We start from the raw sequence: 14,021 nt of genomic DNA on the forward strand, positions 1-14,021 counted from the left end.
TTTTTCACCACACTGTCTGTGTGGGTGGTCCATTTGAGTTTTTCAGTGATGTGTACGCCAAGGAACAACTTCTCCACTGCGGTCCCGTCGATGTAGATAGGGGGGTGCACCCTCTGCTGTTTCCTTGAGTCCATGATCATCTCCTTTGTTTTGTTGACGTTGAGCGAGGGGTTGTTTTCCTGGCACCACACTGCCAGAGCCCTCACATCCTCCCTGTAGGCTGTCTCGTCATCGTTGGTAATCAAGACTACTACCGTTGTGTCGTCTGCAAACTTGATGATTGAGTTGGAGGCGTGCTTGGCTGGGTGAACAGGTAGTACAGGGGGGGGGCTGAGCACGCACCCTTGTGGGGCCCAAGTGTTAAAAATCAGCGGAGTGGAGGTGATGTTTCCTACTTTCACCATCTGGGGGCGGCCCGTCAGGAAGTCCAGGATCCAGTTGCACAGGGAGAGGTTCAGACCCAGGGCCTCGAGCTTAATGATGAGCTTGGAGGGTACTATGGTGTTGAATGCTGAGCTATAGTCAATAAACATTATTCTTACATAGGTATTCCTCTTGTCCAGATGGGATAGGGCAGTGTGCAGAGTGATGGTGATTGCATCGTCTGTGTATCTATTGGGGCAGTAAGCAAATTGAAGTGGATCTTCAATTGAAGAACAAACACCAATGTGAATACCATCCATATTTATGTTTATTTATTTTCCCTTTTGTATTTTAACTATTTGCACATCATTACAGCGTTTAGCCACAATATGACATTTCAAATGTCTTTATTCTTTTGGAACTTTTCAGTGTAATGTTTACTGTACATTTTTTATTGTTTATTTCACTTTTGTTCGTTCTCTATTTCACTAGCTTTGGCAATGTAAACATGTTTCCCATGCCACTAAAGCCATTTGAATTGAATTGACAGAGACAGAGAGTGAGAGAGAGAGAGAGAGAGAGAGAGATGCATTGGTGACTGGCCAGAGAGAGTGTCACCTTCAAAGGGACCTTTCATCTGGGCCAGGACAAAGGTGTCGACAGGGGCTTTCATCTGTCCCAAAAAAACAGCTGCGGTGCAAACATCACACGGGTACGTCTCGGTGTGTGGGTGTATGTGTGTGTGTGTGTGTGTGTGTACCACTGACAAGGCTGGTGACACCAATGTCAGACAGCTGTCTCTCCTGGTCGTTGCGGTGAACTTTACTAACGCTCAGTGATGCACAACACAAGCATGCCAGCACTCCAGGGAATTCAGTAGCTACAGCACCGATCTGGCTACGTATCACATTTAACAAAACAGTTTCCCTCTATACCATTTGTATTTCATTAACCTTTGACTATTGGATGTTCTTATAGGCACTTTAGTATTGCCAGTGTAACAATATAGCTTCCGTCCCTCTCCTCACTCCTCCCTGGGCTCGAACCAGCAACACAACGACAACAGGCACCATCGAAGCAGCGTTACCCATGCAGAGCAAGGTGAACAACTACTAGAAGGCTTAGAGCGAGTGACGTTTGAAACGCTATTAGCGCGCGCTAACTAGCTAGCCATTTCACTTCAGTTACACCAGCCTCATCTCGGGATTGATAGGCTTGAAGTCATAAACAGCGCAATGCTTGACGCACAACGAAGAGCTGCTGGAAAAACACACAAAAGTGCTGTTTGAATGAATTTTTACGCGCCTGCTTCTGCCTACCACCGCTCAGTCAGATACTTAGATACTGGTATGCTTGTATGCTCAGTCAGATTATATGCAACGCAGGACACGCTAGATAATATCTAGTAATATCATCAACCATGTGTAGATAACTAGTGATTATGATTGATTGTTTTTTTATAAGATAAGTTTGATGCTAGCTAGCAACTTACCTTGGCTTACTGCATTTCGCTTAACAGGCAGTCTCCTTGTGGAGTGGAACGAGAGAAGCAGGTCGTTATTGCGTTGGACTAGTTAACTGTAAGGTTGAAAGATTGGATCCCTCGAGCTGACAAGGTGAAAATCTGTCGTTCTGCCCCTGGCAGTTAACCCACCGTTCCTAGGCCGTCATTGAAAATAAGAATGTGTTCTTAACTGACTTACCTAGTTCAATAAAGGTATAAAAAATAAAATAATAATAATAATATTTGTTATGTTATGAAAACTTGAAATCGGCCCGAATTAATCGGCCATTCCGATTAATCGGTCGACCTCTAGTGATAATGGCATCATTACATCATGTTAACTGAACCTCCACGGTCCTGATACCATGTATATTATCTGCTAGCCTGTCACTGTAGTCTGCCTCTCTTCTTACAATGAGAGAGATAACTTTTGTGAGTGTAATATTTACTGTTAATTTTCATTGTTTAGGCACCTAAAGACTCTCAGACCATGAGAAACAAGATTTTCTGGTCTGATGAAACCAAGATTGAACTATTTGGCCTGAATGCTAAGTATCATGTCTGGAGGAAACCTGGCTCCATCCCTACGGTGAAGCATGGTAGTGGCAGCATCATGCTGTGGGGATGTTTTTCAGCGGCAGGTAGTGGGAGACTAGTCAGGATTAAGGGAAAGATGAACAGAGCAAAGTACAGAGAGGTCCTTGATGAAAACTTGCTCCACATTGCTCAGGACCTCAGATTGAGGCAAACATTCACCTTTCAACTGGACAATGACCCTAAGCACAGCCAAGACAACACAGGAGTGGTTCAGGACAAGTCTCTGAATGTCCTTGAGTGGCCCATTCAGAGCCCAGACTTGAAACCAATCGAACATCTCTGGAGAGACCTGAAAACAGCTGTGCAGTGACTCTCTCCATCCAACCTGACAGAGCTTGAAAGGATCTGCAGAGAAGAATGGGAGAAACACCCCAAATACAGGTGTATTTACCCTACCATGGGTCTATAGTGATGAGGATGAGTCTTACCCTACCATGAGTCTATAGTGATGAGGATGTCTTACCCCACCATGGGTCTATGGTGATGAGGATGAGTCTTACCCCACCATGGGTCTATAGTAATGAACTAGTCTTACCCCACCATGGGTCTATAGTGATGAGGATGAGTCTTACCCCACCATGGGTCTATAGTAATGAACTAGTCTTACCCCACCATGGGTCTATAGTGATGAGGATGAGTCTTACCCCACCATGGGTCTATAGTAATGAACTAGTCTTACCCCACCATGGGTCCCCCTCGGTCGAGACTGTACACCTGCCTGGGGTTCAGCAGGTACTGGAACTTTCTCAATACCCTGTAGAAGACATATATATATATAGACCATATGACAGCTGTGTTAGAGTTACTGCACATACACACAAGCTGACAAACTCACTATGTACAAAATGGAGCCAGAAGAGAGAGAGAGAGAGAGAGCCAGAGAGAGAGAGCAAGCAGGAGAGAGATGGAAAGAGAGAAAGAGAGAGAGAGTGAGCCAGAGAGAGAGTGAGCCAGAGAGATAGAGAGAGAGAGAGTGAACCCGAGAGAGAGAGAGAGAGAGAGAGCAAGCACGAGAGAGATGGAAAGAGAGAAAGAGAGAGAGAGTGAGCCAGAGAGAGAGAGAGCCAGAGAGAGAGCGAGCCAGAGAGAGAGCGAGCCAGAGAGAGAGAGAGTGAGCCAGAGAGAGAGTTAGCCAGCGAGAGAGAGAGTGAGCCAGAGAAAGAGAGTGAGCCAGAGAGAGAGAGAGCCAGAGAGAGAGCGAGCCAGAGAGAGAGAGAGCCAGAGAGAGAGAGAGAGTGAACCAGAGAGAGAGAGAGTGAACCAGAGAGAGAGAGAGCCAGAGAGAGAGCGAGCCAGAGAGAGAGAGAGCCAGAGAGAGAGAGAGAGAGTGAACCAGAGAGAGAGAGAGCCAGAGAGAGAGCGAGCCAGAGAGAGAGAGAGCCAGAGAGAGAGAGAGAGAGTGAACCAGAGAGAGAGAGAGAGAGCCAGAGAGAGAGAGAGAGTGAACCAGAGAGAGAGAGAGTGAGCCAGAGAGAGAGAGAGAGAGCCAGAGAGAGAGAGAGAGTGAACCAGAGAGAGAGAGAGAGAGCCAGAGAGAGAGAGAGAGTGAACCAGAGAGAGAGAGAGTGAGCCAGAGAGAGAGAGAGAGTGAGCCAGAGAGAGAGAGAGTGAGCCAGAGAGAGATAGAGTGAGCCAGAGAAAGAGAGTGAGCCAGAGAGAGAGAGAGTGAACCAGAGAGAGAGAGAGAGCCAGAGAGAGAGAGAGAGTGAACCAGAGAGAGAGAGAGAGAGCCAGAGAGAGAGAGAGAGAGTGAACCAGAGAGAGAGAGAGTGAGCCAGAGAGAGAGAGAGAGTGAGCCAGAGAGAGAGAGAGTGAGCCAGAGAGAGATAGAGTGAGCCAGAGAAAGAGAGTGAGCCAGAGAGAGAGAGAGCCAGAGAGAGAGCGAGCCAGAGAGAGAGAGAGAGTGAGCCAGAGAGAGAGAGAGTGAGCCAGAGAAAGAGAGTGAGCCAGAGAGAGAGAGAGCCAGAGAGAGAGCGAGCCAGAGAGAGAGAGAGAGTGAACCAGAGAGAGAGAGAGAGAGTGAGCCAGAGAAAGAGAGTGAGCCAGAGAGAGAGAGAGCCAGAGAGAGAGCGAGCCAGAGAGAGAGAGAGAGTGAGCCAGAGAGAGAGAGAGTGAGCCAGAGAAAGAGAGTGAGCCAGAGAGAGAGAGAGCCAGAGAGAGAGCGAGCCAGAGAGAGAGAGAGAGTGAACCAGAGAGAGAGAGAGAGAGTGAGCCAGAGAAAGAGAGTGAGCCAGAGAGAGAGAGAGCCAGAGAGAGAGCGAGCCAGAGAGAGAGAGAGAGTGAACCAGAGAGAGAGAGAGAGAGTGAACCAGAGAGAGAGAGAGTGAGCCAGAGAGAGAGAGAGCCAGAGAGAGAGTGAGCCAGAGAGAGAGAGAGAGTGAGCCAGAGAGAGAGAGAGTGAACCAGAGAGAGATAGAGTGAGGGAATGAGAGATCATGCGTACAAAGACAGACATAGAATGTAAAGTAGCAACATTTAATTACAAGTTTTACTTAATCAACACAGTTGACATGGTGTCCACAGTAAATGTCATTTCGCTCTAAAATTGTAATTATCTCTACAGCTTACTGTGCCCATTGACATAGCAGATTCCTGTAACATTGACCAGCAGGAGCTGTATCAGAGATCTATTATATTGAAGGCTCCACATTGACCTTGCACTGGTAATTGCGTCAGTAGCTTCCAATACCCACACTGCACTTTGGTCAGAGTGTGAAAAGCAGTAGCAAAAGACAACAGAAAGCCGACAGCTAGGTTAGAATCACCACAAACAAAACATTTGGCTCAGAATGCAACTCATTCTATATGGTGTGTCAGATACAGTTTGCTATGATACTGTTATGAATGTGTCATGAAGAAAACTTAAATTTAAGTTTATGAAGTTCATTCAGAAGGAAAAATTTGTATAAATATACTACTTAACATAAGAGGACCGTGTGACATTTAAAATGCTGTAAAACAGTCATTAAACTGCCTGAAAGCCTCATTCACAATAACAGGACCAATCAGTGACTCAACACCAACCCTTTCATTTCCTTATTGACATCAAAGAGGGCAGAAATAGGCTTTGTTTTTGTACTCAGAGATTAAATGCATCTTTTTTTTAGGAGAACATGTCTAATAATAGAGAATAATTTCCCTTTTAAGTGGTATTTAAGACTGTGTTGCTATGGTGATGGAGTTTCTGAAGCCAACAAAGCAGGCCTCCCGGTGCTGTGAAATGCATGGTGGGAGGAGAGAGGAGAGAATGCTGAAACAGTGAACACATTCATTTTCATTAACAACTGCTTTTCGGACACTGTGTCAGAACAGCCAATAGACCATCATTATTTCCAAAATGTTAAATCCTCTGTAATTACATAGCCTAAAAATTATAGAATTGAATCTCCACAGACCAGGAGATTGTTATTGTTGCTAGCTTTAGCTATGCTAGCTTCACATTACTTTGATTCTATGATGAACAGTCAGCCAGTCTTTATAACACTTTGTCAATAGCATTACAGGGCTGTATGAAACATACACTACATGGCCAAAAGTATGTGGATTTGGCTATTTCAACCACAGCTGTTGCTGACAGGTGTATAAAATTGAGCACGCAGTCATGCAACCTCTATAGACAAACATTGGCAGTAGAATGGGCTCTACTGAAGAGCTCAGTGACTTTCAACGTGGCACTGTCATAGGATGCCACCTTTCCAAAAAGTCAGTTTGTCAGATTTCTGCCCTGCTAGAGCTGCCCTGTTCAACTGTAAGTGCTGTTATTGGGAAGTGGAAGCATCTAGGAGCAACAACGTCTCAGCCACGAAGTGATAGGCCACACAATCTCACAGAATGGGACCGCCAAGTGCTGAAGGCCACAGTGTGTAAAGATTATCTGTCCTCAGTTGCAACACTCACTACCGAGTTCCAAACTGCCTCTGGAAGCAATGTCATCAAAATAACTGTTTGTCAGGAGCTTCATGAAATGGGTTTCCATCGCTGAGCAGCCGCAAACAAGCCTAAGATCACCATGCGCAATGCCAAGCATTGACTGGAGTGGATTAAAGCTAGCCGCCATTGGACTCTGGAGCAGTGGAAACACGTTCTCTGGAGTAATGAATCACGCTTCACCATCTGGCAGTCCAACGGACAAATCTGGGTTTGGCAGATGCCAGGAGAATGCTGCATGCCCCAATGCATAGTGCCAACTGTAAAGTTTGTTGGAGGAGGAATAATGGTCTAGGGCTATTTTCCATGGTTCGGGCCCCTTAGTTCCAGTGATAGGACATCTTAACGCTACAGAATACAATGACATTCTAGACGATTCTGTGCTTCCAACCTTGTGGCAACAGTTTGGGGAAGGTCCTTTTCTGTTTCAGCATTAAAATGCCCCCGTACACAAAGCGAGGTCCATACAGAAATGGTTTGTCAAGATCGGCGTGGAAGAACTTGACTGGCCTGCACAGAGACCTGACCTCAACCCCATCAAACACCTTTGAGATGAATTGGAATGCTGACTGCGAGCCAGGCCTAATCGCCCAACATCACCCAACACCGACCTCACTAATGCTCTTGAGGCTGAATGGAAGCAGGTGTCCACATTCTAGTGTGTATTACAGGAGTGTTTCAATCCGTTAGTAATATGAGACACTGTGACTTACCGCTCCCCCTGTCTCCCTCCACTCTTTGGGTTGACCAGGACCAGGAGGGGATGTGTACCCGGGAGAGGAGTGATCTGAATAGGAGATCAGAGACAGGCTAATGAGATACTGTAGAGTAGTGTATACCCATGCAAACACAGCACACACTTTAACCTGCCATCAACAAGGCTTTAACCACTGAAGATGCTCTGGGCTTGATTTACTCACCTGCAGTGCTTGTCCGTCTCCTGTGAATTTCAAGCTCTGACTTATGTTGTCAGGGCTGCTGCTGGGCGGGGAGTCCCCTTCACCCCGCTTCACAACAGAATGACGGTCCTGCAGACAGACAGACGGACAGACAGACGGACGGACAGACGGACGGACGGACAGACGGACAGACGGACAGACGGACAGACGGACGGACGGACGGACGGACAGACGGACAGACAAAGATACATTTGTTTATGAGTTTATGAATTGTTACAGAGAAACGGGGCAAGTGTATACCTTTATGGATCTATAATTATATCTCAAGGTGGTGTTAGTGTTTTTCATTATTGAAAGTATTGGAGATAAATAAATAGGAGTTTCAGAGTGTGATTGATTTCATGTGATCTCACCAGGACGACAGGGCAGATGTAGGAGGGGAGTAGAGTGTGGTCTCTAAGGGCTCCTCCATCACACTCCGGCTTCATGTTGGACGCACACTTATTGTGGAGCTGATCGGGAAGGAAGATTTTTTTATTTATTTTATTTAACCTTTATTTAAGATGAGGAGAATGGAGGAGGAGAGTGGAAAGGAATACCAAAAGATATATTCACACGTCATTTGACACAGCGGCAGATGTTATTCAAAACACTTCACTCAAAAGCCCCATAAATGCTTGAAGCTAATAATACCGGAACATAAACTGCTATAGGAATATATCCTTTTTCCCCTGGTTCATGCCAAAGTCTGATTCATGTAATGAGTACAGTAGCTGCTTCCAGGACTGAGAATGAATGCCTGCAGTGATTCTAAAGGGATGAGAACATCACTAAGCTAAGTTGCAGTGATGCTAAAGGGATGAGAACATCACTAAGCTAAGTTGCAGTGATGCTAAAGGGATGAGAACATCACTAAGCTAAACTGCAGTGATGCTAAAGGGATGAGAACATCACTAAGCTAAGTTGCAGTGATGCTAAAGGAATGAGAACATCACTAAGCTAAGTTGCAGTGATGCTAAAGGGATGAGAACATCACTAAGCTAAGTTGCAGTGATGCTAAAGGGATGAGAACATAACTAAGCTAAACTGCAGTGATGCTAAAGGGATGAGAACATAACTAAGCTAAACTGCAGTGATGCTAAAGGGATGAGAACATAACTAAGCTAAACTGCAGTGATGCTAAAGGGATGAGAACATCACTAAGCTAAACTGCAGTGATGCTAAAGGGATGAGAACATCACTAAGCTAAGTTGCAGTGATGCTAAAGGGATGAGAACATCACTAAGCTAAGTTGCAGTGATGCTAAAGGGATGAGAACATCACTAAGCTAAGTTGCAGTGATGCTAAAGGGATGAGAACATCACTAAGCTGAGTTGCAGTGATGCTAAAGGGATGAGAACATCACTAAGCTAAGTTGCAGTGATGCTAAATGGATGAGAACATCACTAAGCTAAACTGCAGTGATGCTAAAGGGATGAGAACATAACTAAGCTAAACTGCAGTGATGCTAAAGGGATGAGAACATCACTAAGCTAAACTGACAATCCTAACATGCTCTTTGAACTCCACTTACTGGTGGTTTGATGAATCACAGTTTGAGTGTTCATTATATATTATTTAACATTTAAAGGTAAATGGTGACATCTAGAGGACATCTTAGGTAAAGTAAAAATGTGAAAAATAATAGGTTGATTACAAACTATTGCAGTGAATTTCTTCAGGACCATTATATATTTTATTTTATTTAGCCTTTATTTAACTAGGCAAGTCAGCTAGGCCAGATCATTTTTATTAGCAGAAGACTTCTGAAGCACTTGATACTAGCCAAGGCACTTGACATGAGGCACTATGAACCAAAACATTGTAACTATTCCAGTTCTCCAGTACAGGGAGGTGTGTACTACTCACAGTGATCTGACACCACACACAGTGTAGGCCCGTTAAGCCCTGGTAGCACTTGATACTTCTGTGACAGCGGTCACACTTAGTGGGAGAGTTTCCCTCCATCCAGACATGCTGCATGACCTGGAGAGAGGCAGGAAGGGAGAGAGGCAGGAAGGAAGAGAGGGAGAGAGGCAGGAAGGGAGAGAGGCAGGAAGGAAGAGAGAGAAAGAAAGAGAGGGAGAGAGGCAGGAAGGAAGAGAGAGAAAGAAAGAGAGGGAGAGAGGCAGGAAGGGAGAGAGAGAAAGAAAGAGAGGGAGAGAGGCAGGAAGGGAGAGAGAGAAAGAAAGAGAGGGAGAGAGGCAGGAAGGGAGAAAGAGAAAGAAAGAGAGGGAGAGAGGCAGGAAGGGAGAGAGGCAGGAAGGGAGAGAGGCAGGAAGGGAGAGAGACAGGAAGGGAGAGAGGCAGGAAGGGAGAGAGAGAAAGAAAGAGAGGGAGAGAGGCAGGAAGGGAGAGAGGCAGGTAGGGAGAGAAGCAGGAAGGGAGAGAGAGAGAGAGAGAGAGGGGAAGGGAGAGAGGGAGGAGGGGAGGAAGGGAGAGAGGCAGGAAGGGAGAGAGACAGGAAGGGAGAGAGGCAGGAAGGAAGAGAGGCAGGAAGGGAGAGAGACAGGAAGGGAGAGAAGCAGGAAGGGAGAAAGGCAGGAAGGGAGAGAGGGAGAGAAGCAAGAAGGGAGAGAGAGGGAGGAAGGGAGAGAGAGAGAGGGAAGAAGGGAGAGAGGCAGGAAGGGAGAGAGGCAGGAAGGGAGAGAGGCAGGGAGGGAGAGAGAGACAACAGTCATGATTTAAAGGAAGTTACAACATTAATCCAGTGCTAAACGTGTTATATTTTGTTCCAGACATTTACTAAAATAAGAGACCATCTGAAAGGCATCTTCTGTTATTGAATCAGACTTGAAAAAGTGAAGTGGAGCTGAAACAGAGTACAATTCCATCTGGAGAGAAAGAGAAGGTCTTAGAGGGACAACTCCAAGTCTGTGAGATCATTCCAGAAGGTATCTACTTAAATTAGGGGTTAAATATAGACACAGTTAACAACATTAGTAGCACTGCATGATCTCTCTGCACCCATGAGCCTGTGCATAAGGGTGTGTGTGTGTGTGTGTGTGTGTGTGTGTGTGTGTGTGTGTGTGTGTGTGTGTGTGTGTGTGTGTGTGTGTGTGTGTGTGTGCGTGTGCGTGTGTGTGTGCGAGAGAGAGAGAGAGAGAGAATCCCTGCACCCAGGACCTTTCTGCTCCTTGCTCAGCAACATTATTTAGATGTGAAAGAATAGTGGGGACATTTCGCCAGTCCCCACAAGGAAAAATGCTATTTTAGGCTTAGGGGTTAGGTTTAGGGTTAGGGTTGCAATCAGGGTTAGGAGTTAGGGTTTAGTGAAAATATGATTCTGAATGGGACTCGTCTGTTTGGTCCCCACAAGAATAGTAAAATAAAATAAACGTGTGCCGGTGTGTTTTTGTGTGTGTTTTGTGTGTGTAGTTGTGTACTCACATTGGTGTGTCTGCGGGACTTGGCATAGGTGCTGATGCAGGCAGCAATGTCTTTGGACACACAGCGTTCATGGACTGTGTACTTGCATACTGAAACACAGAGGTACAGAGAGAGACAGTTCACCAGTGGACGAACACTGAGTAGCAACACCAACCCTTTCACTGAATCATGTAATACATTTACCAAGCGATAGCATTATCCTTGATAATAGATAATTAATAAGTAATGCAATCATGTTTATTATTCACAGAATGGAGGACTGAATAAGATACATAAATATAAATATAATATAAACATCTGGTTGAAAGACAGAGAGAAGAACTGAAAGGCAGGAAGAGAGAAACAGAGAGTGGATGGAGCTGTAAAAGCCAACCAGGGACAGAAAGAGGGACTTTCTAAAGGGATAAAGGGATACTTCGGTATTTTGGCAATGAGGCCCTTTATCTACTTCCCCGGAGTCTCTCAGTGCCATTTTAAGGTACAGTTGAAGTCTGAAGTTTACATACACTTAGGTTGGAGTCATTAAAACTTGTTTTTCAACCACTCCACAAATGTCTTGTTAACAAACTATAGTTTTGGCAAGTCGATTAGGACATCTACTTTGTGCAAGACACAAGTAATTTTTCCAACAATTGTTTACAGACAGACTATTTCACTTATAATTCACTGTATCACAATTCCAGTTTACATACACTAAGTTGACTGTGCCCTTAAACAGCTTGTAAAATTCCAGAAAATGATGTCATGGCTTTGGAAGCTTCTGATAGGCTAATTGACATAATTTGAGTCAATTGGAGGTGTACCTGTGGATCTATTTCAAGGCCTACATTCAAACTCAGTGCCCCTTCGCTTGACATCATGAGAAAATCAAAATAAATCAGCCAAGACCTCAGAAATAAATTGTAGACCTCCACAGGTCTGGTTCATCCTTGGGAACAATTTACAAACACCTGAAGGTACCACGTTCAACTGTACAAACAATAGTATCATTGTGGATCATTGTAACTCTAACTTCCGCGACGCATATAAGTCCCTGCCCCGCCCCCCTTTCGGAAAAGCTGACCACGACTCCATTTTGTTGATCCCTGCCTACAGACAGAAACTAAAACAAGAGGCTCCCACGCTGAGGTCTGTCCAACGCTGGTCCGACCAAGCTGACTCCACACTCCAAGACTGCTTCCATCACGTGGACTGGGAGATGTTTCGTACTGCGTCAGATAACATTGACGAATACGCTGATTCGGTGTGCGAGTTCATTAGAACGTGCGTTGAAGATGTCGTTCCCATAGCAACGATTAAAACATTCCCTAACCAGAAACCGTGGATTGATGGCAGCATTCGTGTGAAACTGAAAGCGCGAACCACTGCTTTTAATCAGGGCAAGGTGTCTGGTAACATGACCGAATACAAACAGTGCAGCTATTCCCTCCGCAAGGCTATCAAACAAGCTAAGCGCCAGTACAGAGACAAAGTAGAATCTCAATTCAACGGCTCAGACACAAGAGGCATGTGGCAGGGTCTACAGTCAATCACGGACTACAGGAAGAAATCCAGCCCAGTCACGGACCAGGATGTCTTGCTCCCAGGCAGACTAAATGACTTTTTTGCCCGCTTTGAGGACAATACAGTGTCACTGACACGGCCTGCTACGAAAACATGCGGTCTCTCCTTCACTGCAGCCGAGGTGAGTAAGACATTTAAACGTGTTAACCCTCGCAAGGCTGCAGGCCCAGACGGCATCCCCAGCCGCGCCCTCAGAGCATGCGCAGACCAGCTGGCCGATGTGTTTACGGACATATTCAATCAATCCCTATACCAGTCTGCTGTTCCCACATGCTTCAAGAGGGCCACCATTGTTCCTGTTCCCAAGAAAGCTAAGGTAACTGAGCTAAACGACTACCGCCCCGTAGCACTCACATCCGTCATCATGAAGTGCTTTGAGAGACTAGTCAAGGACCATATCACCTCCACCCTACCTGACACCCTAGACCCACTCCAATTTGCTTACCGCCCAAATAGGTCCACAGACGATGCAATCTCAACCACACTGCACACTGCCCTAACCCATCTGGACAAGAGGAATAGGTACTGGACTTCCTGACGGGCCGCCCCCAGGTGGTGAGGGTAGGCAACAACATCTCCTCCCCGCTGATCCTCAACACTGGGGCCCCACAAGGGTGCGTTCTGAGCCCTCTCCTGTACTCCCTGTTCACCCACGACTGCGTGGCCACGCACGCCTCCAACTCATTCATCAAGTTTGCGGACGACACAACAGTGGTTGGCTTGATTACTAACAACGACGAGACGGCCTACAGGGAGGAGGTGAGGGCCCTCGGAGTGTGGTGTCAGGAAAATGGAGAGGGTAGCAAGTTTTAAGTTCCTCGGCATACACATCACAGACAAACTGAATTGGTCCACTCACACAGACAGCATCGTGAAGAAGGCGCAGCAGCGCGTCTTCAACCTCAGGAGGCTGAAGAAATTCGGCTTGTCACCAAAAGCACTCACAAACTTCTACAGATGCACAATCGAGAGCATCCTGGCGGGCTGTATCACCGCCTGGTATGGCAACTGCACCGCCCTCAACCGTAAGGCTCTCCAGAGGGTAGTGAGGTCTGCACAACGCATCACCGGGGGCAAACTACCTGCCCTCCAGGACACCTACACCACCCGATGTCACAGGAAGGCTATAAAGATCATCAAGGACATCAACCACCCGAGCCACTGCCTGTTCACCCCGCTATCATCCAGAAGGCGAGGTCAGTACAGGTGCATCAAAGCTGGGACGAGAGACTGAAAAACAGCTTCTATCTCAAGGCCATCAGACTGTTAAACAGCTGAGTGGCTGCTGCCAACACACTGACACTGACTCAACTCCAGCCACTTCAATAATGGGAATTGATGGGAAATGATGTAAATATATCACTAGCCACTTTAAACAATGCTACCTTATATAATGTTACTTACCCTACATTATTCATCGCATATGCATACGTATATACTGTACTCTATATCATCGACTGTATCCTTATGTAATACATGTATCACTAGCCACTTTAAACTATGCCACTTTGTTTACATACTCATCTCATTTGTACATACTGTACTCGATACCATCTACTGTATCTTGCCTATGCCGCTCTGTACCATCACTCATTCATATATCCTTATGTACATATTCTTTATCCCCTTACACTGTGTACAAGACAGTAGTTTTGGAATTGTTAGTTAGATTACTTGTTATTACTGCATTGTCGGAACTAGAAGCACAAGCATTTCGCTACACTCGCATTAACATCTGC

General features: G+C 45.9%; 1 protein-coding gene across 2 annotated transcripts in view; it reads right to left on the reverse strand.

The window, feature by feature from the left end:
- The window catches only part of LOC110502101 (diacylglycerol kinase beta), a 147,053-nt gene that overhangs the window by 61,738 nt on the left and 71,294 nt on the right, over nt 1-14,021 (reverse strand). For both annotated transcript variants that reach the window (XM_036959240.1, XM_036959239.1), the window contains 6 exons: nt 10,720-10,808; nt 9,199-9,315; nt 7,704-7,802; nt 7,312-7,419; nt 7,105-7,178; nt 3,144-3,218 (listed from right to left, as the gene is read on the reverse strand). In XM_036959240.1, coding sequence (XP_036815135.1) covers nt 3,144-3,218; nt 7,105-7,178; nt 7,312-7,419; nt 7,704-7,802; nt 9,199-9,315; nt 10,720-10,808 — 562 coding nt within the window. The remainder of the gene's footprint in view (nt 1-3,143; nt 3,219-7,104; nt 7,179-7,311; nt 7,420-7,703; nt 7,803-9,198; nt 9,316-10,719; nt 10,809-14,021) is intronic.

Source organism: Oncorhynchus mykiss, chromosome 22 (assembly GCF_013265735.2).
Source record: "Oncorhynchus mykiss isolate Arlee chromosome 22, USDA_OmykA_1.1, whole genome shotgun sequence".
Taxonomy (NCBI): Eukaryota; Metazoa; Chordata; class Actinopteri; order Salmoniformes; family Salmonidae; genus Oncorhynchus; species Oncorhynchus mykiss.